The sequence below is a fragment of the Phycodurus eques genome, chromosome 7 (genome assembly GCF_024500275.1).
Source record: "Phycodurus eques isolate BA_2022a chromosome 7, UOR_Pequ_1.1, whole genome shotgun sequence".
NCBI lineage: Eukaryota > Metazoa > Chordata > Actinopteri > Syngnathiformes > Syngnathidae > Phycodurus > Phycodurus eques.
The window spans coordinates 2460028-2479402 of record NC_084531.1 but is presented as its reverse complement, the minus strand read 5'-3'; the positions used below and the strand labels follow the sequence as shown (position 1 = coordinate 2479402).

General features: G+C 41.6%; 1 protein-coding gene across 1 annotated transcript; it reads right to left on the bottom strand.

Moving 5' to 3' along the window:
• Positions 1 to 691: 691 nt before the first annotated feature.
• Positions 692 to 18707, bottom strand: efhd1 (EF-hand domain family, member D1). Its single transcript, XM_061682018.1, has 4 exons — positions 18328 to 18707; positions 6275 to 6422; positions 1372 to 1506; positions 692 to 975 (listed from the first exon to the last, which is right to left on the bottom strand). The coding sequence occupies exons 1-4, from the start codon at positions 18609 to 18611 to the stop codon at positions 841 to 843; spliced, it is 702 nt and encodes a 233-aa protein (XP_061538002.1). The 5' UTR covers positions 18612 to 18707; the 3' UTR covers positions 692 to 840.
• Positions 18708 to 19375: the final 668 nt, after the last annotated feature.

The following is a 19375-nucleotide window of genomic DNA, read 5'->3' as shown; positions in this document are numbered from 1 at the left end:
GAAAACAAAAAAAACTGAACAAACTACTGAATATCTTGATTAATAATTTAATTTCAAGGGTGAAATTGCCTGAGTAGTTCAACTGAGGATGTCGGCAATTTTAGGAGATGTGGCCAGTATCATGAGACAATTTAGGCAAAAAAATATACTTTTTTTTTCTGTCAGAAAATAACTTGCCTTTGTTTTTTTTTGTTTTTTTTGTTTTTTAAATGAAGGTGATGATATTAAAGAAATGGATCACGTTAGACCCAAGACTCCACGCAAGCTGTGGCAATGTATGCGGCTTATTTTTCCTTCCAGCCTAATGAGGCAATATTGTCAAGCAATTATGTTTTGAAATATATTATTTACACAAACACACACTGAACATCTCTCTCAAATATAAACATTTGAACAGTATTACAAATAATGTGAGGATGAAAGAACATGACCCTACTGGAACATCACTCTTCATAGACCCAATACAGACAAGAGTACGGTGAAGCCAATGAGGGGATGAAAGACAACCTATTCTGCACAGTGTTGACGGACTACAGATCAAAATCAGTATTTTAACTTTAGGGTGGAAATGCAATACAATGGCGGACTCACGCACACACACATTTGGGCTGGTCACCATTTGTTTTCTTATTTGATGTATTTCCATTGACCCAAGTTTGCATTATTAAATAACTAATCATGAACAATTGCTCATATATTTAAGTGAGCGTTTAACTTTGTTATAAAGTGGCAAATTTTGAGCTTTACTGTTTAAGAATGTAAGTAATGTGAATGTACTTTTAAAATCTGACGAATATTGGATATGCATTTTCAGGATTTCCGTTCACTTCCTGCACAGCGTCATGAGCAGAAAGCAGACTGCAGCTGTTTGAAGGCGGCTTGCCTCTCTTTTTTCTCCACTTCCTGTTTCTTGCGTTCTTCCTTCTCCTCTCGGATCTCAGCCTCAAACTTGCTGCCCACAGACAGAGCCTGCATCTGGTGACACACACACAAATTCCTTGGATCCTATGATGGCCTAACACTTCTATTACATCTATTACACTGCTCAAAATCTAAAAAGAAAACTTCTCTGTAAGATTGTATTCATTTCTAAGAAAGGTATACTGCCGCAATAGTCCCACTTGTTCTTCGATAAAGAATCCTAGTGTAATCTACATGCTTAGGAAAGTATAAGATCTCTGCCCATTTCTATAGACGGGCATAAAATGAGGTGTAAGAGAGCTTAAGAGGGTCAAAAGGAAAATGTGACTGGATCAGAAAATCCTCAGTGGCTCTTAAAAGTACACTCGTTTTTCATTAATTAAATTGCTATTCGCATGTTGAATTGAGAACATTTGCATTACTTGCCTGGCTGTGCGCAAGAGAACATACCTTCGCTTCAAAAAAGTCTTTTGCCCCACTCACTCCCTCAGTGGAGACGTTGATCTCAGACAGTCTGGCCAGTGCCAGAAGACCACTTTCTTCTTGCAGCTCCCCAGCTGCTGCTCTTCGGAAGATTAACAAAAACTGTGAGGTGGAGAAAAAAAAAAAAATCTGTTATTGATGCAGGTTATGGTGAATCTCAGTTGTTGCTCCTCAAAATGGGATACTGTTTAATCTGTCAAACAAGCTTGAACCTCTTCTTAACAGGTGGAATTTGAGCATACAGTTCAGCTACCAGAGGCTGTTGAACTGCGGTTGTGTTCCGATTGTATTATGACTGGAGTTTACACCGATCTGATTTGCCTGATTGGTATCGGCCGATAATTAGCGTTTTATGCTGATCGGCTTGAATGTCATAATTCAACGATTGATCGGCTCAGCAAAAGACATTTACAGTGGGTATGGAAAGTATTCAGATCCCCTTAAATATTTCACTCTTTGTGATATTGCAGCCATTTGTCATTGAAGTTCACTTTTCTCCCCAAACACAGCACCCCATATTGACAGAAAAAAAAAGGAATTGTTGAAATGTTTGCAGATTTATTAAAAAAAGAAAGCGAAATATCACACAGCCATAAGTATTCAGACCCTTTGCTGTGACGCTCATATTTAACTCGGGGGCGTCAATTTCGTCTGATCATCCTTGAGATGGTTCTACACCTTCATTGGAGTCCAGCTGTGTTTGATTATACTGATTGGACTTGATTAGTAACACCATACACCTTACAGTTCACAGTGCATGTCAGAGCAAATGAGAATCATGAGGTCAAAGGAACTGCCTGAAGACCTCAGAGACAGAATTGTAGTAAGGCATAGATCTAGCCAAGGTTACAAAAAAAATTCTGCTGCACTTAAGAGCACAGTGGCCTCCATAATCCTTAAATGGAAGACGTTTGGGACAACCAGAACCCTTCCCAGAGCTGGCCGTCCGGCCATACTGAGCAATCGGGGGAGAAGAGCCTTGGTGAGAGAGGGAAAGAGGAATCCAAAGATCACTGTGGCGAAGCTCCAGAGATGCAGTCGGGAGATGGGAGAACGTTCTAGAAAGTCAACAATCACTGCAGCCCTCCACCAGTCGGGGCTTTATGGCAGAGTGGCCCGACGGAAGCCTCTCCTCAGTGCAAGACACATGAAAGCCCGCATGGAGTTGGCTAAAAAAAACACCTGAAGGACTCCAAGATGGTGAGAATGAAGATTCTTTGGTCTGATGAGACCAATATATAACTTGTTTACCTTATTTCTTAGCAGTATGTGTGGAAAAATCCTGGCACTGCTCATCACCTGTCCAATACAGTCCCAACAGTCAAGCATGGTGGTGGCAGCATCATGCTGTGGGGGTGTTTTTCAGCTGCAGGGACAGTACACGACCGGTTGCAATCGAAGGAAAGATGAATGCGGCCAATTACTGGACGAAAACCTTCTCCAGAGTGCTCAGGACCTCAGACTGGGCCGAAGGTTCACCTTCCAACAAGACAATGACCCTAAGCACACTGCTAAAATAACGAAGGAGTGGTTTCTGAACAACTCCGTGACTGTTCTTGAATGGCCCAGCCAGAGCCCTGACTTAAACCCGATTGAGAATCTCTGGAGAGACTGGAAAATGGCTCTCCACCAACGTTCACCATCCAACCTGACAGAACTGGAGAGGATCTACAAGGAGGGAGGGCAGAGGATCCCCAAATCCCTGTGTGAAAAACTGCATCAAGACTCATGGCTGTATTAGCTCAAAAGAGTGCTTCTACTAAATACTGAGCAAAGGATCTGAATACTTATGGCTGTGTGATATTTCAGTTTTTCTTTAATAAATCTGCAAAAAGTTAAACAATTCTGTTTTTTTTCTGTCAATATGGGGTGCTGTGTGTACATTAATGAGGGGTAAAAAATGAACTTAAATTATTTTTAGCAAATGGCCGCAATATAAAGAGTGAAAATTTTAAGGGGGTCTGAATACTTTCCATACCCACTGTAAATGTCTTTTGCTGAGCCAATCAATGACGTCATTTCTCGGATCGGCATACTGTACTCCGCGTTGCCATCGTGTACAGAATATTTGAAAGCAAAAGCTAGTTTCTTTTTAGCCTTGTCGCGTGTCTTTTGACATAGTACTGTATATATCTGACTGCCAATACAATTTGTTTTTTTTTTTTTTTTTTTTTTTTTTTTAAAAAACATGGCAGTGTAGGACAGACAACACGTCCTGCCTGGATCAGACGACAAGACAAATTCAGTCTTTCACTATTGCACATGTCAGACTACTGCAATAAAATCTTGTTTTCCGATACCACTGCATCCCATCTTTTACGATCACTGGGCTTTATCTTGTCAACTCAAACGTGACTGGATAGACTCGTTACCATGGCGCCGACGACAACAACAATGGATCGCGCCGCGTGTATTGTAAGAACAAAATGTGGGGGAATGTGTGGTGGTGGTCACCGGTGCTCGGGAGAGGACTTTAATTCAAGGATTTGTTTGAGGTCCCCTTTTAATACGATACAGCTCGCAAGCAGGCAACAAAACGTTATGTAGCCTAGCAAGCTAGTGCTAGCACTAACAGTTGTACGTAAACATGCCGGCGTTCTATCGAATCATGCTCTAAAGTTTCATTGTGTGTGAAGTAAATTAATTACAGTAAGTTAGCACCCATTATTTCCGTCATGTTTTAATGTTGGTTTGACCTGACTAATTAGAATACATGACCTGACAAGAGAATACTCTTGAAGATACTCAATATACGGTACACAAGTATATACAGTAAATGAACAAGTCATTTAAATAGACACATTGATCCATCTTGTGATCGGTAGGGTTGGGCATCGAGAATTGATTGGAACCAGGACTAATGTTCCGGTTCTCCCAGAATCGTTAAAATTTTGGTTACCAGTTTCGATGCAAACAGTCCGCCCACCCCGAAGAAGTGGCGAAAACCAACGAAGGAGAGAGCCCACAAAGACGTGCTTGCGCCCAATGGCGGCGGTGGCGAACAAAAGTGTGTCTTAACTTTTTTTTTCATTAATGACCAATCGCCTCAGTGCAACACTTGGAATAAGGTTATATTGTGCAAAGGAGGCTTTCATGATGTGAAGTGTCTGACGCGCTCCAAGCCTCAGCCTACATCGCGCGGAGCTTCAGTGTAGACAACTCTCAGTCAATTGGGTGAGTGAAACAATAAAATACATTTATGCCAACATTGAGACAGCTAACAAGGTAAACGGTTGGTTGCACTTTTGCACTGATGGTTTTTAGCATTTATTTTAGTCTTCAAACCAACGTAAGCACCGATGACAGGAAAAAAAAAAAAAAAAAAAAAAGCTTAACATTGAGCTAATACTTCAGCGTAGCAACTTTACATCACAATGAATTGGGACAAAATTCACAAACATATCACAAACACTAACCTTGTGCCTTATAGGTGAAAATCGGGAAAGGAATCAGCATTTTATAGCGTTTGGTTCCATACCATTTTAACAACAATAAATAAATCGCTGGTGCTGTGTGAAGTTACTTTGTGTCGAAATGCTGAGTGCGTACCTTTCAAAATATAAGGCTACAAGCTTAAAACAGGAAGTCACGTGAAAAGTTGCACATATAAACCATTTGACATGATGAAACAGTCCCAAATAACAATTTTAACAATGCTATATTTAACTTTTAGCTGAAACATTAATTAATGAATATTGGGTTATTTCCACACACATTGCCTTTTAGGTCATAGGTTTGATATTGATACTGGTTATAAATATAAAGAACTCCAAGTCAAATGTTCATTTTAGTCTATGCTGCAGTCTCTTAAGAAAATGGATGTTCATAATTTGGACACCTTTTATTTAAACCATGCAAACTTTTTTTGAACCAGCCCCAAAAGAATCTGAATCATCATCATTTTGGAACTGGAATCGAAATAAGGAACCGGTATCGCTCAAATTCAAACGATGCCCAACCCTAGTGATCTTTTCTTTTTTTTTTTTTTTAAACTCGCTGATTGGTGGTCAGTGATCGGCCCCAAAAATCCTGATCATGTAAAGCCTAATTATTACTAACTGTCATGAAATTAGTTTTACATGCTTTACATATAAATTAATTTTTTTCTCTAATCCCAGGTATTGAAAACACTAGTTGGGTGAGTTGGGTCTCTGGCTACAGGGATACAGATAAAGACTGTCAAAACAGTGATTATGGTGTGGCAGTGTCTCTCAGGTCTCCAGTCAGTTATTACAGTTTCTGGTTCTTATTACCATCTTAGTTCTACTTGCAATTAATATCAAAGAAAAAACATTCATGTCAACAAAGCTCTACTTAACATGCATGTATGCATAAATTACTTCCTGCAAGCTTCTCAAAATAGTTATCAAGAGGGAGTTAAAAGTCAGCCTGTCCCAGCGGGTTTTCTTTCCCCACAAAGATAGCGAATAAATTGTCATTAAACAAATAAACAATGGTATTACAGTCGACGACTGGAGTGTGGAGTATACATGTTCTCCCGGTGCCTGTGAGGGTTTTCTCCGAGTACTCTGGTTTCCCCTCAGATTCCCCTCCAAAAAACATGCGTGGTAGGTTAATTGAAGACTAAATAGTCCATCGGTGTGAATGTGAAAGCAAATGGTTCTTTGTCTATATGTGCCCTGCGATTGGCTGGCAACCAGTTCAGGGTATACCCTGCCTCTCGTCCGAAGTCAGCTGGGATAGGCGCCAGCATGCCCGCAACCCTAGTGAGGATAAGTGGCTCAGAAAATTGATGGATGGATGGCAAATGAACAACCTCAAAAAAATTATTTACCTTCTGTGATCTATAGTGGTACCTTGAAGTACGACCACAATGTTCCGTGATGCGGGTGTGAGAGCGCACACTCACCTCTCGAAAGCTCAGTTTTCCATCAAAGTCCTCATCCACCTCCTTGATCATGTTCTTGAGCCCCAGGTGGGTCTGTGGAGCACCCAGCTTCTCCATCATCAGTTTGAGCTCCATTAGGTCAATGAAGCCATCTTTACCAGTGTCATATCTAAAAAGCACAAGTCAAAGTCCGTTTCACTCGTGGAACTGAACCTGAAGTACAAGGTCCTACTTAAACAATTTAAAGTATGCAAATTCACATTGTCAGAATGGGTATTGCTTTTGTACACAGCTCACTGGTGGATCGTTATGCCATGAAGAACACACATTTGTCGGTAAGAAAATTAGGCAATATGTTTTTTAGTGATTTGGATCGCAAAGCATGGAAGGGGAGGGTGCGACTGAGGACAACTCCAAGGTTACAGACTTGTCAATGTTGAGGAAAGTGTAATGAAGTGTAGGATGGTAGGGCCAAGGGAGTCTGATTGAGTACGAGTGTAGTTTGTCTTTTTAAATGACATAGGTTTTGATAAGACAACAGGTAGCAAAAAAAACAATGGCGGTTGCACACTTCCCACAATATTTCCCACCTCAAGGATAAATTCACTGCTCTTTACAAAATCTGGATTTTTGTTTAAAAAAACGATAACCGATCACAAGATGGAGCAATGTGTCTATAAATGACTTGTTCATTTACTGTATACTGAGTATCTTCAAAAATATCTTGTCAGGACATGTATTCTAATCGGTCAGGTCAAACCAACATTACAACATGACAGAAATAATGGGTGCTAACTTACTGTAATTAAATTATTTTATTGTCATTAAATTGCTTCATACACACCGAAACCTTAGAGCATGATTTGTCCGAATCCTGGCAAGTTTACCCACTACCGTTAGTGCTAGCACTAGCTTGCTAGGGTACATAACGTTTTGTTGCCTGCTTGCGAGCCATATCGTATTAAAAGTACGTGAACATGCCTCAAGCAAGTCCTCTCCCGTGCACCGGTGACCAGCAGCATACATTTTTCCCCATTTTGTTCTGGTAATACACACAACACGATCCATTGTTGTCGTTGTCGCCGTGGTAACGAGTGCATCCGGTCGCGTTTGAGTTGACAAGATAAAGCCCAGTGATCGTAAAAGATGGGATGCGGTGGTATCGGAATACAAGATTTTATTGCAGTAGTACGACATACTCAATAGTATAAGACCAAATTTGTCTTTTAGTCTGATCCACGCGATCAAGGACGTCATTGATCGGATCGGCGAATGATGATCAGCATAAAATACTAATTATCGGGCGATACCAATCAAGCCCATCAGATCGGTGTAAAATTCACATTCAGTTATACACACACACACACACACACACACACATAACCCACACACAAGCAGTAAGATTTGCTAAAAAGCAAGGGAAAGAGAGAGTGCGAAGGTTGGGCAAATGTGATGCACCTTGTGCCGCTTGTGTTTTGGTGCCTTGCTAAAGACAATGGCACTCGTCCAGCAACCAGTCCCAATTTCCATTCCATTGAATCAACTGTGTGTGTCCCACAACATGAATGTGTTTCATTCATCAGAGCAAAATTGAACTGGAATAGGATTTTTGCCCCAATGAAGCTCCATTCAGACTTGATATCGCGATGTAGATACAAGCAGCCAGCTGTTTTCACCAACTGGGTGAGCCGTGAGCCTCATGTCTGATAGTACATGTATTTTTAGAAGCCTTCAGGAGCTGTTCATGCATGTGTACTGACTTGGCTTGTTGACCTCACAGACTTATCTGCTGCCACCAGGAAACAGGTCATCGTTTAATTCAAGGCCTTCTAAATGTCCATGAGGTAGTTTTCCACAAAGAAAAGTGCAATGGGAAGCAATCAGTATGGTATTCAATCTTCCCATGTTAAGGCTCGTACAAGATTCAAAGTCTCTTGCTCAGCGATACACTGTAATCTTTGACAGCAGCTGTATGTATTGCTATGCCACAATTCAACAATTGTTCCAACAACTGCCATGCATAGCAACAATTCCTAATAGATGAGCAAAGAACCACAGCTTTACGCTCAAAATGTTTGGTGAGCTAGTGCAGTAGCAGTTACTTGGAATTAACTGCAACAATAGGGGTTATGTGCAGCCAACTTTCGCAGGTCGAAGAAGCACTTGATTCCGGTTCATGTAACTGGCGGAGCCTGATGACAGGAGACCGGGACAAAGCAATTGCAGAAATATTAAATGTCTACAAAGTCTTCAAGAATGACTAAAAATCACCATATCCGATGTGTAATCTTCATTCGTGTTTACACATGTATAATAAAATATAAATGAATTATATGCGTGTATTTTACTTTTGTCTGACGACGCCAGCGATAAAGAAAACAAAATTTTATCAAGTTCAGGTTCAAACCATCGTCATCACCCTCTTGGTAATCATTAGGGCTGTAACACATTTATATATAACACACGTGAGGATCCTGTTCGTGGACTTCAGCTCAGCGTTCAACACCATCATCCCTGAACTCCTTTCATCCAAGCTTCTCCAGCTCAGGATCTCACCTGCCACCTGCCAGTGGATTTACAGCTTCCTGACGGGCAGGACACAGCAGGTGAGGCTAGGAGAGACCACTTCATCCACACGCAGCATCAGCACTGAGGCGCCCCAAGGTTGTGTCCTCTCTTCGCTGCTCTTCTCTCTCTACACGAACGACTGCACCCGCCTGTCAAACTCCTCAAGTTTGCAGATGACACCACTGTCATTGGCCTCATCAAGGACGGTGACGAGTCTGCATATCGACATCAAGCGGAGCGGCTGGAGCTGTGGTGCGGCAGACACAACCTGGAGCTGAACACGCTCAAGACTGTAGAGATGATCGTGGACTTCAGGAGGCATCCTTCGCCACAGCTGCCCCTCACGTTGTCCAGCTGCCTTGTGTCAACCGTCGAGACCTTCAAGTTCCTGGGAATTACAGTCTCTCAGGACCTGAAGTGGGTAACCAACATCAACTGCGTCCTCAAAAAGGCCCATCAGAGGATCTACTTCTGCGGCTTCTGAGAAAGCACGGCCTGCTACAGGAGCTGCTGAGGCAGTTCTACACAGCGGTCATCGAATCAGTCCTGTGTTCTTCCGTCACAGTCTGATTTGGTGCTGCTACAAAAAAGGACAAACTCTGACTGCAACGGACAATCAAAACTGCTGAAAGGATTGTCGGTACCCCCCCTACCCACCCTTGAGGACTTGCACGCTGCCAGCACGAAGACAAGAGCGTGCAAAATCCTCTCGGACCCTCCACATCCCGGTCACCAGCTCCTTCCCTCAGGTAGGCGCTACCGATCAATGCAAACTAGAACTAGCAGACATTCCAACAGCTTCTTCCCTCGTGCGATCAAGTTCTTAAACACCTAACCTACAATTCCATTACAACATGCTGGCAATTTTTTGACTTGAGTTCATTGTCACATTTCTGTGGGGCCAATTATATATTACTTGTGCACTCACTGTAGTAGTCACGCCACGCTGCACTATTTGCTTATTTGTTGTTGACCAATACTGGCCACTCATGCCAGAGTAGCATCTGCTCCATTTGCACACTGATTGAGGAGTATCTGCAACATTTGCACAATCAACATTGTCCCAGATTATCGCGCTACTCGTCACTACACACACTCCTTGAGTCACGGCGCCCTTTGCACAATGGTCCTTGCACCAGACTATTGCAATATTAGTCATTCAAACTGCTCTAAGTGCTCGAGGACTCTGCATCTTTTGCACAATTGTCAAAAAAAATTTTTTTACCGGCATTACCAGATAACATTAAGCCTTTATTGCTCAGTGACTGTTTTTCGTCAATGTCTTTATGTCTCAAAAGTGTTCTCTGTCAATTGACTGTCTGTTGTCGTACTAGAGCGGCTCCAACTACCGGAGACATATTTCTTGTGTTTTTTGGACATACTTTGCAAATGAAGATTATTCTGATATCAAAACCGCAAATCGCAGTTTTCAAGGACACAAACCCGTGTCGTCTTTCAAATGGCAGAACCTCGACACGCCGTTTCCACTATGTGCCTCTACTCCACACAGCAAATGCGCTCATAGTGCTACCAAACTTAGAACAACAATAATAATTATCAATCCATTTTCTGATGTAGATTAATGGAATAAAACACCGGCACGGTGGATGACTGGTTAGCACATCTGCCTCACCGTTCTGAGGTCCCAGGTTAAAATCCAGCCTCGCCTGTGTGGAGTTTGCATGTTCTCCCCATGCCTGTGTGGGGTTTTTTCCCCAGGTGCTCTGGTTTCCTCCCACATTCCAAAAACATGCATACTAGGTTAAATGAAGACTAAATTGCCCATAAGTGTGACTGTGAGTGCGAATGGTTGTTTGTTTATGTGTCCTGGGAGTGGCTGGCGACAGGTTCAGGGTGTACCCCGCCTCTCGCCCAGAGTCAGCTGGGATAGGCTCCAGCATCCCCGTGACCCTAGTGCGGATAATGGATGGATGTAATAAAAACCTAAGTTGTGATTGAAGACATTTCTTCATCAAGCCTCCACCAGCGCGTGTTATGGGACAATCTTAACGGTGAACGCAGTGATCAAACTTGTGGCTACTGGCTAGGCTAATACTGCTAGTTAACTACATGAGGAGTCAGTGAATCAATTGCAATCATAGCTGATGGATGGACGTTCCATGCCACACAAAGCTTAATGCTAACCGTCAATGGAAAACCCTATTGACAGGCTAGCTAAAATAAGAATTAGATAACAGGCGGGATTTACCTTCAAATAACAAATATTTACACAAACGCAGTTGGTGCTCGTGCGTCCTAACTAAACCAGCATTTATCTAGTCTTCATATCTATGGTCTCACCGCTAGCAGTGGCTAACCGCGAATGCTACTTGCACTGTGCACTGGGTGACAAGCTGTGCGGACTACACTCGCATTTTTATGCTTTCCACATAATCACTTGGATGGTACTTTATTTTTGAGGGCGCCAACATACAGTACCTTTCACATCGGCGAGTTAAAAGCATTGTCCACATTACTTTGGAGACGTCGCCACACAACTAGCGATGGAGAGTCGTGGAGCGCCCGGCGGCTCCATCGCCGGTCCAGAGCAAGGATGAAGAGTGGCCACCATCAACGCGGGGTGCTCCATGTGACAACGCCTGAGTCGGACCGGGAGTTTTTATATGGGCCGTACCAGCTGAGGAGCGTGGTTTCTGTTCACTCCCACAACTGGCAACCGAAGGTGGAGCAGGAAAAGAATGACACCGATTGGCTGTTGTCACGCACATTCCCACCGTGTTAGACCGGAGAAATACACACACAGCTGATAGAGATCGACGGGAAATTTATCACAATGTTCGATCTTGATCATACAATCGTCCAGCCCTATCTGCACCTCACATGTATATGTTTTGGTATTAAAAACATGACGAGGGATTACTGTAACAACAAAACAGTCACTGAACATAACTAGGATAAAAGGCGCTGCTTCCAAACAAAAGCCACCTTTTTCCCCAGTATGTAAAGACAATCCTGCATACAGTACACAGCAATTCAGGTACAGTACATGTCAGATAGTTTAACGAGTTTTAATAAACATTTTTTGTCAAGGAAAATAGGCCTTTTACAACATAAGGCTTTAAGGCCTTTTCACACCGCACTTGCTCAGTGTGAAAGGTCTGCGTGCAAGGACGACGGCACCCAGTGCATGTTTGCCCATATTTGGAAATGCTGACATTGCATGCTACAAGGAAGTCAGGAGGCTTTGGGTAGATGAGTAGACTGCACGTCGGCAATATGTATGTCATTGTTGCAAAAGAAAGCCCCTGGCTTTGCTTATTTTAAGGAGTAGGAGGAGACGAGCAGCAGCGAAAAAAGGGGAATGGATTCATGCCATACTAATTTCATGGCAGCATCTCGAGGAGTTTAAGCTCGTTGAGCTACAGTTCCACGAAGAGTGCTTCGAGGTGTATTTTGGGCTGAGCAGGGAGCAGTTTGAAAGCCTCCTGGAGAGATGTCTCGGTATATCAGTTTTCTATTGTCTCAAAGCTTGGGACACTCGAACACAGCATTTATTTTGACTTCCTCCATTGTCCCCATGCCGTTTACAGTACATGTCCGCCAAAATAGCAATCAGAAATCACTCCGCAAGCTCCTCTCCTATTGAAGGCGCCTTTTGACATCACAGCACCACCACTCCGGAAAATAACATTTTCCTATTCGAGTGCCTGTCAGCCGCCCTCTGCACTTGCCGCGCCACGACACAGCATTCCGTGGTCCCGCCCCCTCAGCACATACACTATGAATGAGAAAGTCGACAGAGCCTTGCGTGGTGCCAAGTGCGGTGTGAAAAGGCCTTTACATGTTACAATGTCACTCCTACACTGAAAACCCTGTCTGATGGCACACTTAGGGATAGAGGTATTTGCTGCAAACCTGAACAAATTCCAAATGATTGATGAAACAATGCCTCTTTAATAAACTATCTCCTCTCTGTTTGCCGCCATGTCAACAGGCTATAGAAGCTGTTAAGGAGAAGAATTAGTTTTTTTCATTTCTTGAAAAGAAAAAAAACAATGTGAACCTTGAATCTTTCATAACATTACATTTAAAACTAGTACAATGAATTTGACTCCATGCTAAAATGACATGAAAGCAGCTCTAAGAAATCTAAAAAAGGATTCCCATTAAAACTATCACCCAGAAAAACCAGAAAAATTATGAGGTAAAGACCGACCCACACATCACCTCTAGAGAGTTGCAGAGCTCTTTGGTAGCATCTGCATGTGTCTACAATCAGATGAAAATTGAATAGATTTTGGGGGGTGCGTGCTGGGGCTCGGCATTTTGGCGCGGGGGTGGGTCTTTGCACGGCAAATTATTTATTTATTTATTTTAAATGGATGGGGCTGGGAGCTGTGCAGCGCTGGTTCCTTTCCCGATTTTCACCGGTGGGGCGCGGGGTTTGTGTTTGTGGTGCTGTTGGGTGGCATTTATGTGGGTTTTGTCCTGGTTCATTGTGGTGTGGGGTTGCTGTTTTATTTGTGTGTGTATGTCTGTCATCAGCACTGTATATTATTACTGTATGTTTTTATATATTACAATTAAAGTGCCATCTTATCAAAAAACATGGTGGGGGCTAGTGGAATGGATGCATCTCATTTCCATTCATATAAATGGGTAAAGTTGATCTAAGAAAAACTTGATTGAGTCCGATCGCGTAAAAAAAATAAAAATAAAGTAAGCCATCACTGTACATGTACATAACATACAGAAAAACTGCTTGTTTGAGCCAATGGGAAGCGCAGCATGTGACTCAGATGCATACGAATGGTGAAAATGGTACCATCTCAGACTCAATTTGGGCCAGGAAAAACCCTGTACAGTGTAGAGGAAAAGGGGTTTAAAGTGATTATAAGGGTCTTAAAGTGGCACTAAACAGGCCCAAAAAACGTCATGTAAATTCTACACACCACAGAGAAAAGGAACGTTAACAAGCCTACCAAATTTGAATGAATTAAAAAAAATTGAGTATATAAAATCAGGGTTCAAAAATGGAATAATAAGGGCCACCTCTCAGCTCTCAGACCCTCTGGGCGTGTCGAATGGATGCGGCAAAAAGGAATCAAACATACTGATTGGGTGATAGCTTATACGATGTAAAATCACGTTCGGAAGCTCAACTTCAAAATTTAATAGTTATTGTGGACTGTGATTATAAAAATAAGCACACAAGTCAACTTCCTCATTGTTGTTGATGACATAATGTCACAGCCGAACAAAGCACCTGACGACAGCCCAGGTAGTTAGGCACTTCCCCATTCACTAGTGTCAAGTTACCCACGAAGCCATGATGTCTCTGGTGAAAGTTTACAAAACTATCCGTCGTAAAATCGAGTCGGGTGGTGGTGTTGATGTTCAGGTCGCCATCTGCGTGTGTCTTCAAAAAGTCAATCTATCGGTTTTTTATTTACCCATTTTTGGGGAGCCTAAAAAAAGTCACAGATCTGTTCTGTAAATTTTAGCATCTAGAGAAGAAGCATTTTCAGGGTGTAGCCATCGTCGGCTTGCTAACTGCATGCTGAAGTGGTAAATGGGCCTTGTTAAGCACAGCTAACTCAAGTGAGCAGCATAGCCAAAAGAAACGATGTCACTTTGTCCTCAGATAGTGGGGGAGGGAAACCGCGCTAGAACGTATACGCAAAAGTGGGTGCCTTCAAACAAAAGGTGCTCTGTCCTGAGTTGTTTAACACATCTAGATGTAAATACCATGAAATAAAAGCGGGAATTCTGAACTTTTGTCTCATTAATCTTTTGATCTGAAACCCTAATGTCTTCAGTATAGAACAAAAACAGGAATTGACCTTGCCATTCCAATACTTTTGGAGGGAACCGTATAGCTCAACAATTCAGCACTATATTGTTTTAAGTCTTTGCATATGTTTTCAGCACTTATCTTAGACACAAAACACAGATACCTGCTTAGTGCCACTTTAATTGAGCCAAAGAAAGGGTCCCTTCCCTTGGAACGACATTTCCATGAAACACAACAATGCTTGTCTTTGGTTTCATTTCTTGGATGCCAGGGGCCCACAAAGTACACAAAGGGCCCACATCCCTTGCAGTCTTCCACCAATAGCCATGCACCAGTATCCTGTGGCATCAAGAAATGCCCATTATCAGAGAGTTTATTTCAGGATTATGGCCAATGCCTAGAAAATAGTCTTGACTTTTTGTTTTATTTACATGAATTATAAATGTGTCTTTTTTAAACGCTTATCTCGGCAACGGTGTTGATTACTGTATACTGTTGCCTACAAGAGTGAGACTTTGTGTTCTTATCCTTGTTAATTATAGATGGGTGAGCATTTGGCACAAGGACACTCACTTTCATAGCAAATGATCGCCAATATTGTTACCATCCAGTTGAGCTAACGTTCATGTTTTGCTCAAACTACATGCAACAGTTAAGGTCCAATTCCAAAGAAAGGACCCCAAAAATATTTAACAAGTTCAAGTATTTATTCTGAAATATGCCATAAAGAAAACAATCTGTTGAAGGAAAAAAAAAAATGGGTCACTGGGTGGTGGCTGTCCCATGGGAATGTGTACTGCGTACGGGATCAGGGAAGTCAAATGAGGCTAAAGGCATTTGAGACAAATGTAAATGAATAGCCTCCAGGTTTTTAACTAAGTTGTATGCTGTGGGAGAACTTTATACTTTGTAACAGCATATCAATTCTATAAGGACTTTTTGGGTACCCCATATTATGGATGCATTCAGTGGAAACAAAAGAATAAAGCCAGGCTTCTAATAGGTAGTCATCATCATTTGACTAGCCACCAGTGTAAAGCAAGGGGCTAAACAAATTAAAGTCAGTACATTGATGTTTAAACATGGAATGTTTAATCTCCCCTTCTTCACTAGCCAATCAAACTTTTTCCCAACAAAGTGAGAGAGTGCGATGATGCAAAGCATTTTTAACTGCATTCTGGTGGGGGGAAATAATACGTAGAGACAGCAGATACCCAATCCACAATCAACACCAGAGGTTCTGTTCTAATTCGGGACAATTTATAATAAATAATAAATAAACTGACATTTTTAGAAACTAGGCAAACACAGCTGAACTGTTGAGCTACACACATAATTATGTGTATTTGTTTGCTGACTGTTTGCGTGATAACAAAAAACTGGATTAACAAAAAGCATTTTTTTCCATCCACACGATTAATGAAGTGCTTTAATAAATTGCTCTTTGTATTTTTTTTTATTATTAAGAAAGTCTAATTTTGCACATTTAGAGGCTAAGAAATTTTCTGAGTATCGTAGAAATATTTATCGACCAGGTTTTACTGTACTGTTATCTGACTGATCAAAGGTTAACGGTATACTGTGTTACTTTAGCCTTGAACAGCAACTTCAATGGAATGTTTCTTTAAGACGATATAATAGATTGCAAAAAAGTTGGAATCCAAAAAACGCTCGGCATTATGTACTGATAAAAGGTTCTTAGCATTGTCTATTGCTTACATTTCATGAAATCATTCATGCCAGTGTGTGAACAGACAAGCCTTCCAAAGCATACAACTGTAAGACTCAATCGCGATAGTCAAATATTAATAAGTAAACTGCGTTGGGGAAACATTTCAGATGTTTGCACATTTCGAAACTGTCACTCTTTCTCCGCACCCTTTCCTACTGTTTTGGCTCACAAAGAAGCAAATGGAGTTCAGTTTCGAATTGTACAATACACATGATATTCATATTTTATGTCAGTAGATTATATTTGTCTTATTCATTTGCACATTATACAGTGCACGTCCAGTATTCACAGGGGATTGGGACCAAGCCAAGACCACAAATAGCAAATTTCCATGAATAACGTGGGTCACCCAAAAAGTGATTCTACTTACTTGCCTGTTAATAGTTTCGACCATAACATACCACAAACGATTCTAAAACACTTAGAAAGAGGCTCATAGCATTTCAGATGCTCAAAAACATATTGTAGAAAGTATTTGTGATGAATTTTGTCTTTTTTTTTTTATTTTTATATATATATACTTGTAGGGAGACACACAGGGGTTTTCCACAAATAATGGAGGAACAAATTCCCCAAAAACAGAAAAGGTGAATTTGTGAATTCCAAACCCTTGTACTTTTAAATATTTTGATTTTATACTACTTTAAATTGTTAACTTACTGTGATACGGAGTGCACATGGTTATAAGGAAAACTGAAACACTGTTGAGATACTGTAAATGTCATGACCAAAGGATTCCACTTCTCTCTCTCAGATTTATGTGGTCTGGCATGAATACAGTTGACTTCCTGCAAAACAATTAAGGACTAACAGTTTCTACATTTAGATTACACCACAGTATGAGGATGGCGCTAGTGACTGTTACTAACTACCTCCCCTCTCTCTTTCTCTCTCTCTCAAAATCCAACAGGTCAAGGCAAACACCGCCCCACAACGAGTCTGAGGTCTACTTGAGATTTCTTCCTTAGGTGTATCTTGGTTCTGTCGTTCAGTGCTTGTCTATGCATACAAACCACAGCACCATATTTAAATATATAACTGAAATGCATTCTTAACACATATGGTGTAACAGTTTTTTGAAAACAAGTCATCTGTTAATTTTAATGACCCAATTTGATATAAAAGTTAAAAAATAAAACATTAAAAAAAAAAAGACAATAAATGCAACAGTTCAGTGAAGCCTACCCATGCCACCAGCACGAGCCATTCATATGACCAGGAAATTTTGGAATTTCAAATGGTGATTTAATAATGATATACTACTCTTCAGCTGTCCTCATTCTGGTGACAATCTAGCCTGCAGTTCTATGGGTTCAAGTTGACAGTTGAGAGTAAAAAGTAAATTACTAAACAGACGTGCTGGGTGTCTGAATGCTAGGTTTCAACTGATCGCTATCTCCAAACTGTAATTTTCCCAAATTACACAAATGCACTGCTCGCCCCCCTACCGTTTTGCCATTAGCCGAATTAATTCGGTCATTTAGTAGGAGAGACTGATTAGTGTGTTCTGTGTAGTTTTGAACCTTGAGAAACTGGTCGTTTGTTCTCGGATGTAAGGCCAATTAGAACTAACGTGATCGTAGAGCGCTTATTGTTCAAGCGTTTCGTTAAAAAAATGTAACAAAAAACAATGGAGGAATCCAATGAAATGGAGAAACTGGATACAAACTGTTCCAAACGATGACCGTTAAAAGCGTCAGCCGTACTTGTGTTTGCAGCTGCCACAATTACTTTGGCCACAGCACACAGATGTCGGTAGAAGAGTCCATTGCGAATGCGACACAAAGCCAAAGAAGCATGCAGTGCAAGCTGGAAGGGCTCGTGTAAACTAAACGGGAGCGGGCCTGCGCGGGCAAAAGAGGACTTCATGAAGTGAATGGAAAAGCGAATTGTTTTTACCTGGTTGGCTTCGCGTCAGCATCTCAATCATAATCTCATCACGAGCTCAATCCGCACGACCCAGCGACACTTAAGGCGTGTTCGTTGTACGACTACTACTTGTATCGGTATCCTTCTTACCGTTTAAACATCACCTCCATGTCCTTAATCTGCTTTCGGGAGAACTCCTTGAATTCCGTGTAGGGGTTGAAGACCCGGCTAGCCCGAGGGGGAGCGTTGCCCTCGTTTATGTCCAGCCGTCGGTGGAGTTTTGCAGACAGCTCGGACGAACAGTCGTCACAAGCTGCCTCAGAGTCTTGAGGTTTGGCCGTGACGAGGTTCTCCTCGGACTCTGGCCTCGGCTCGGCTTCCTCCGATGCGGCCAGTCGCGACTGTAGCTTCTTCGCGAGCTCGTCAGACGCCATACTGTTTCAGGGACGTTGCGCACGGTGACTGACTGTCAAAACTCACAAGAATGCGGAGCTTGGGATCCGCTTGTAGTCCTACTGTCAAACTGCCAGTCGGCCCGCCCACTGGAAGCGAACTGCTTCCGCTCACGTGCTTCAAAATAAAGTTTCACCCAACAAAACTGCGTTTGCGGAAATTGTTAAGGAGTCATTAAATCATCATTGGATGGACTTCGCTCGAAGTCAGCTGGAAAGGGCGACTCTAATGAGACGTGGCGGTATAGAAAATTGATAAAATGCTACTGTCCCACAATCCAAGGAAAATTGCAAACCAATAATCCTTTTTTCCCCCCCTTTAAGGGTGTTTATTGGATTACGGGCCTTTTTGTGTCCTTGATGTTAAATTTAAAGAACATTATATTTGAATAGATTTTTTTCAATAACCAGCAGTGGGCGTGCCTAATTTTAAGTGTTGTCTAAAATTTCATGTTTACATTAGTATATATATTTTTTAAATTGAGGGGCTTTATGGTGGTATTTTAGTTTTCACCCTATCCCTAGCAGAGGGTTTGGATCGATGAAGCGCTATCTTTCGACTAAAAAAAATGCTAAAATGGTGTACCTTTTACCATGAATTCCTTAAAATATATTTGAATTCCTGATTTCTCATCATATATACAAAACATTTAAAATGCTGTCTTTTATTTTTACTTTTATTCTGTCCCTTAAAGTTGCTCTCATTACCGCCAAGAGACCATTTTCAGATCAATAAAGTTTATTCA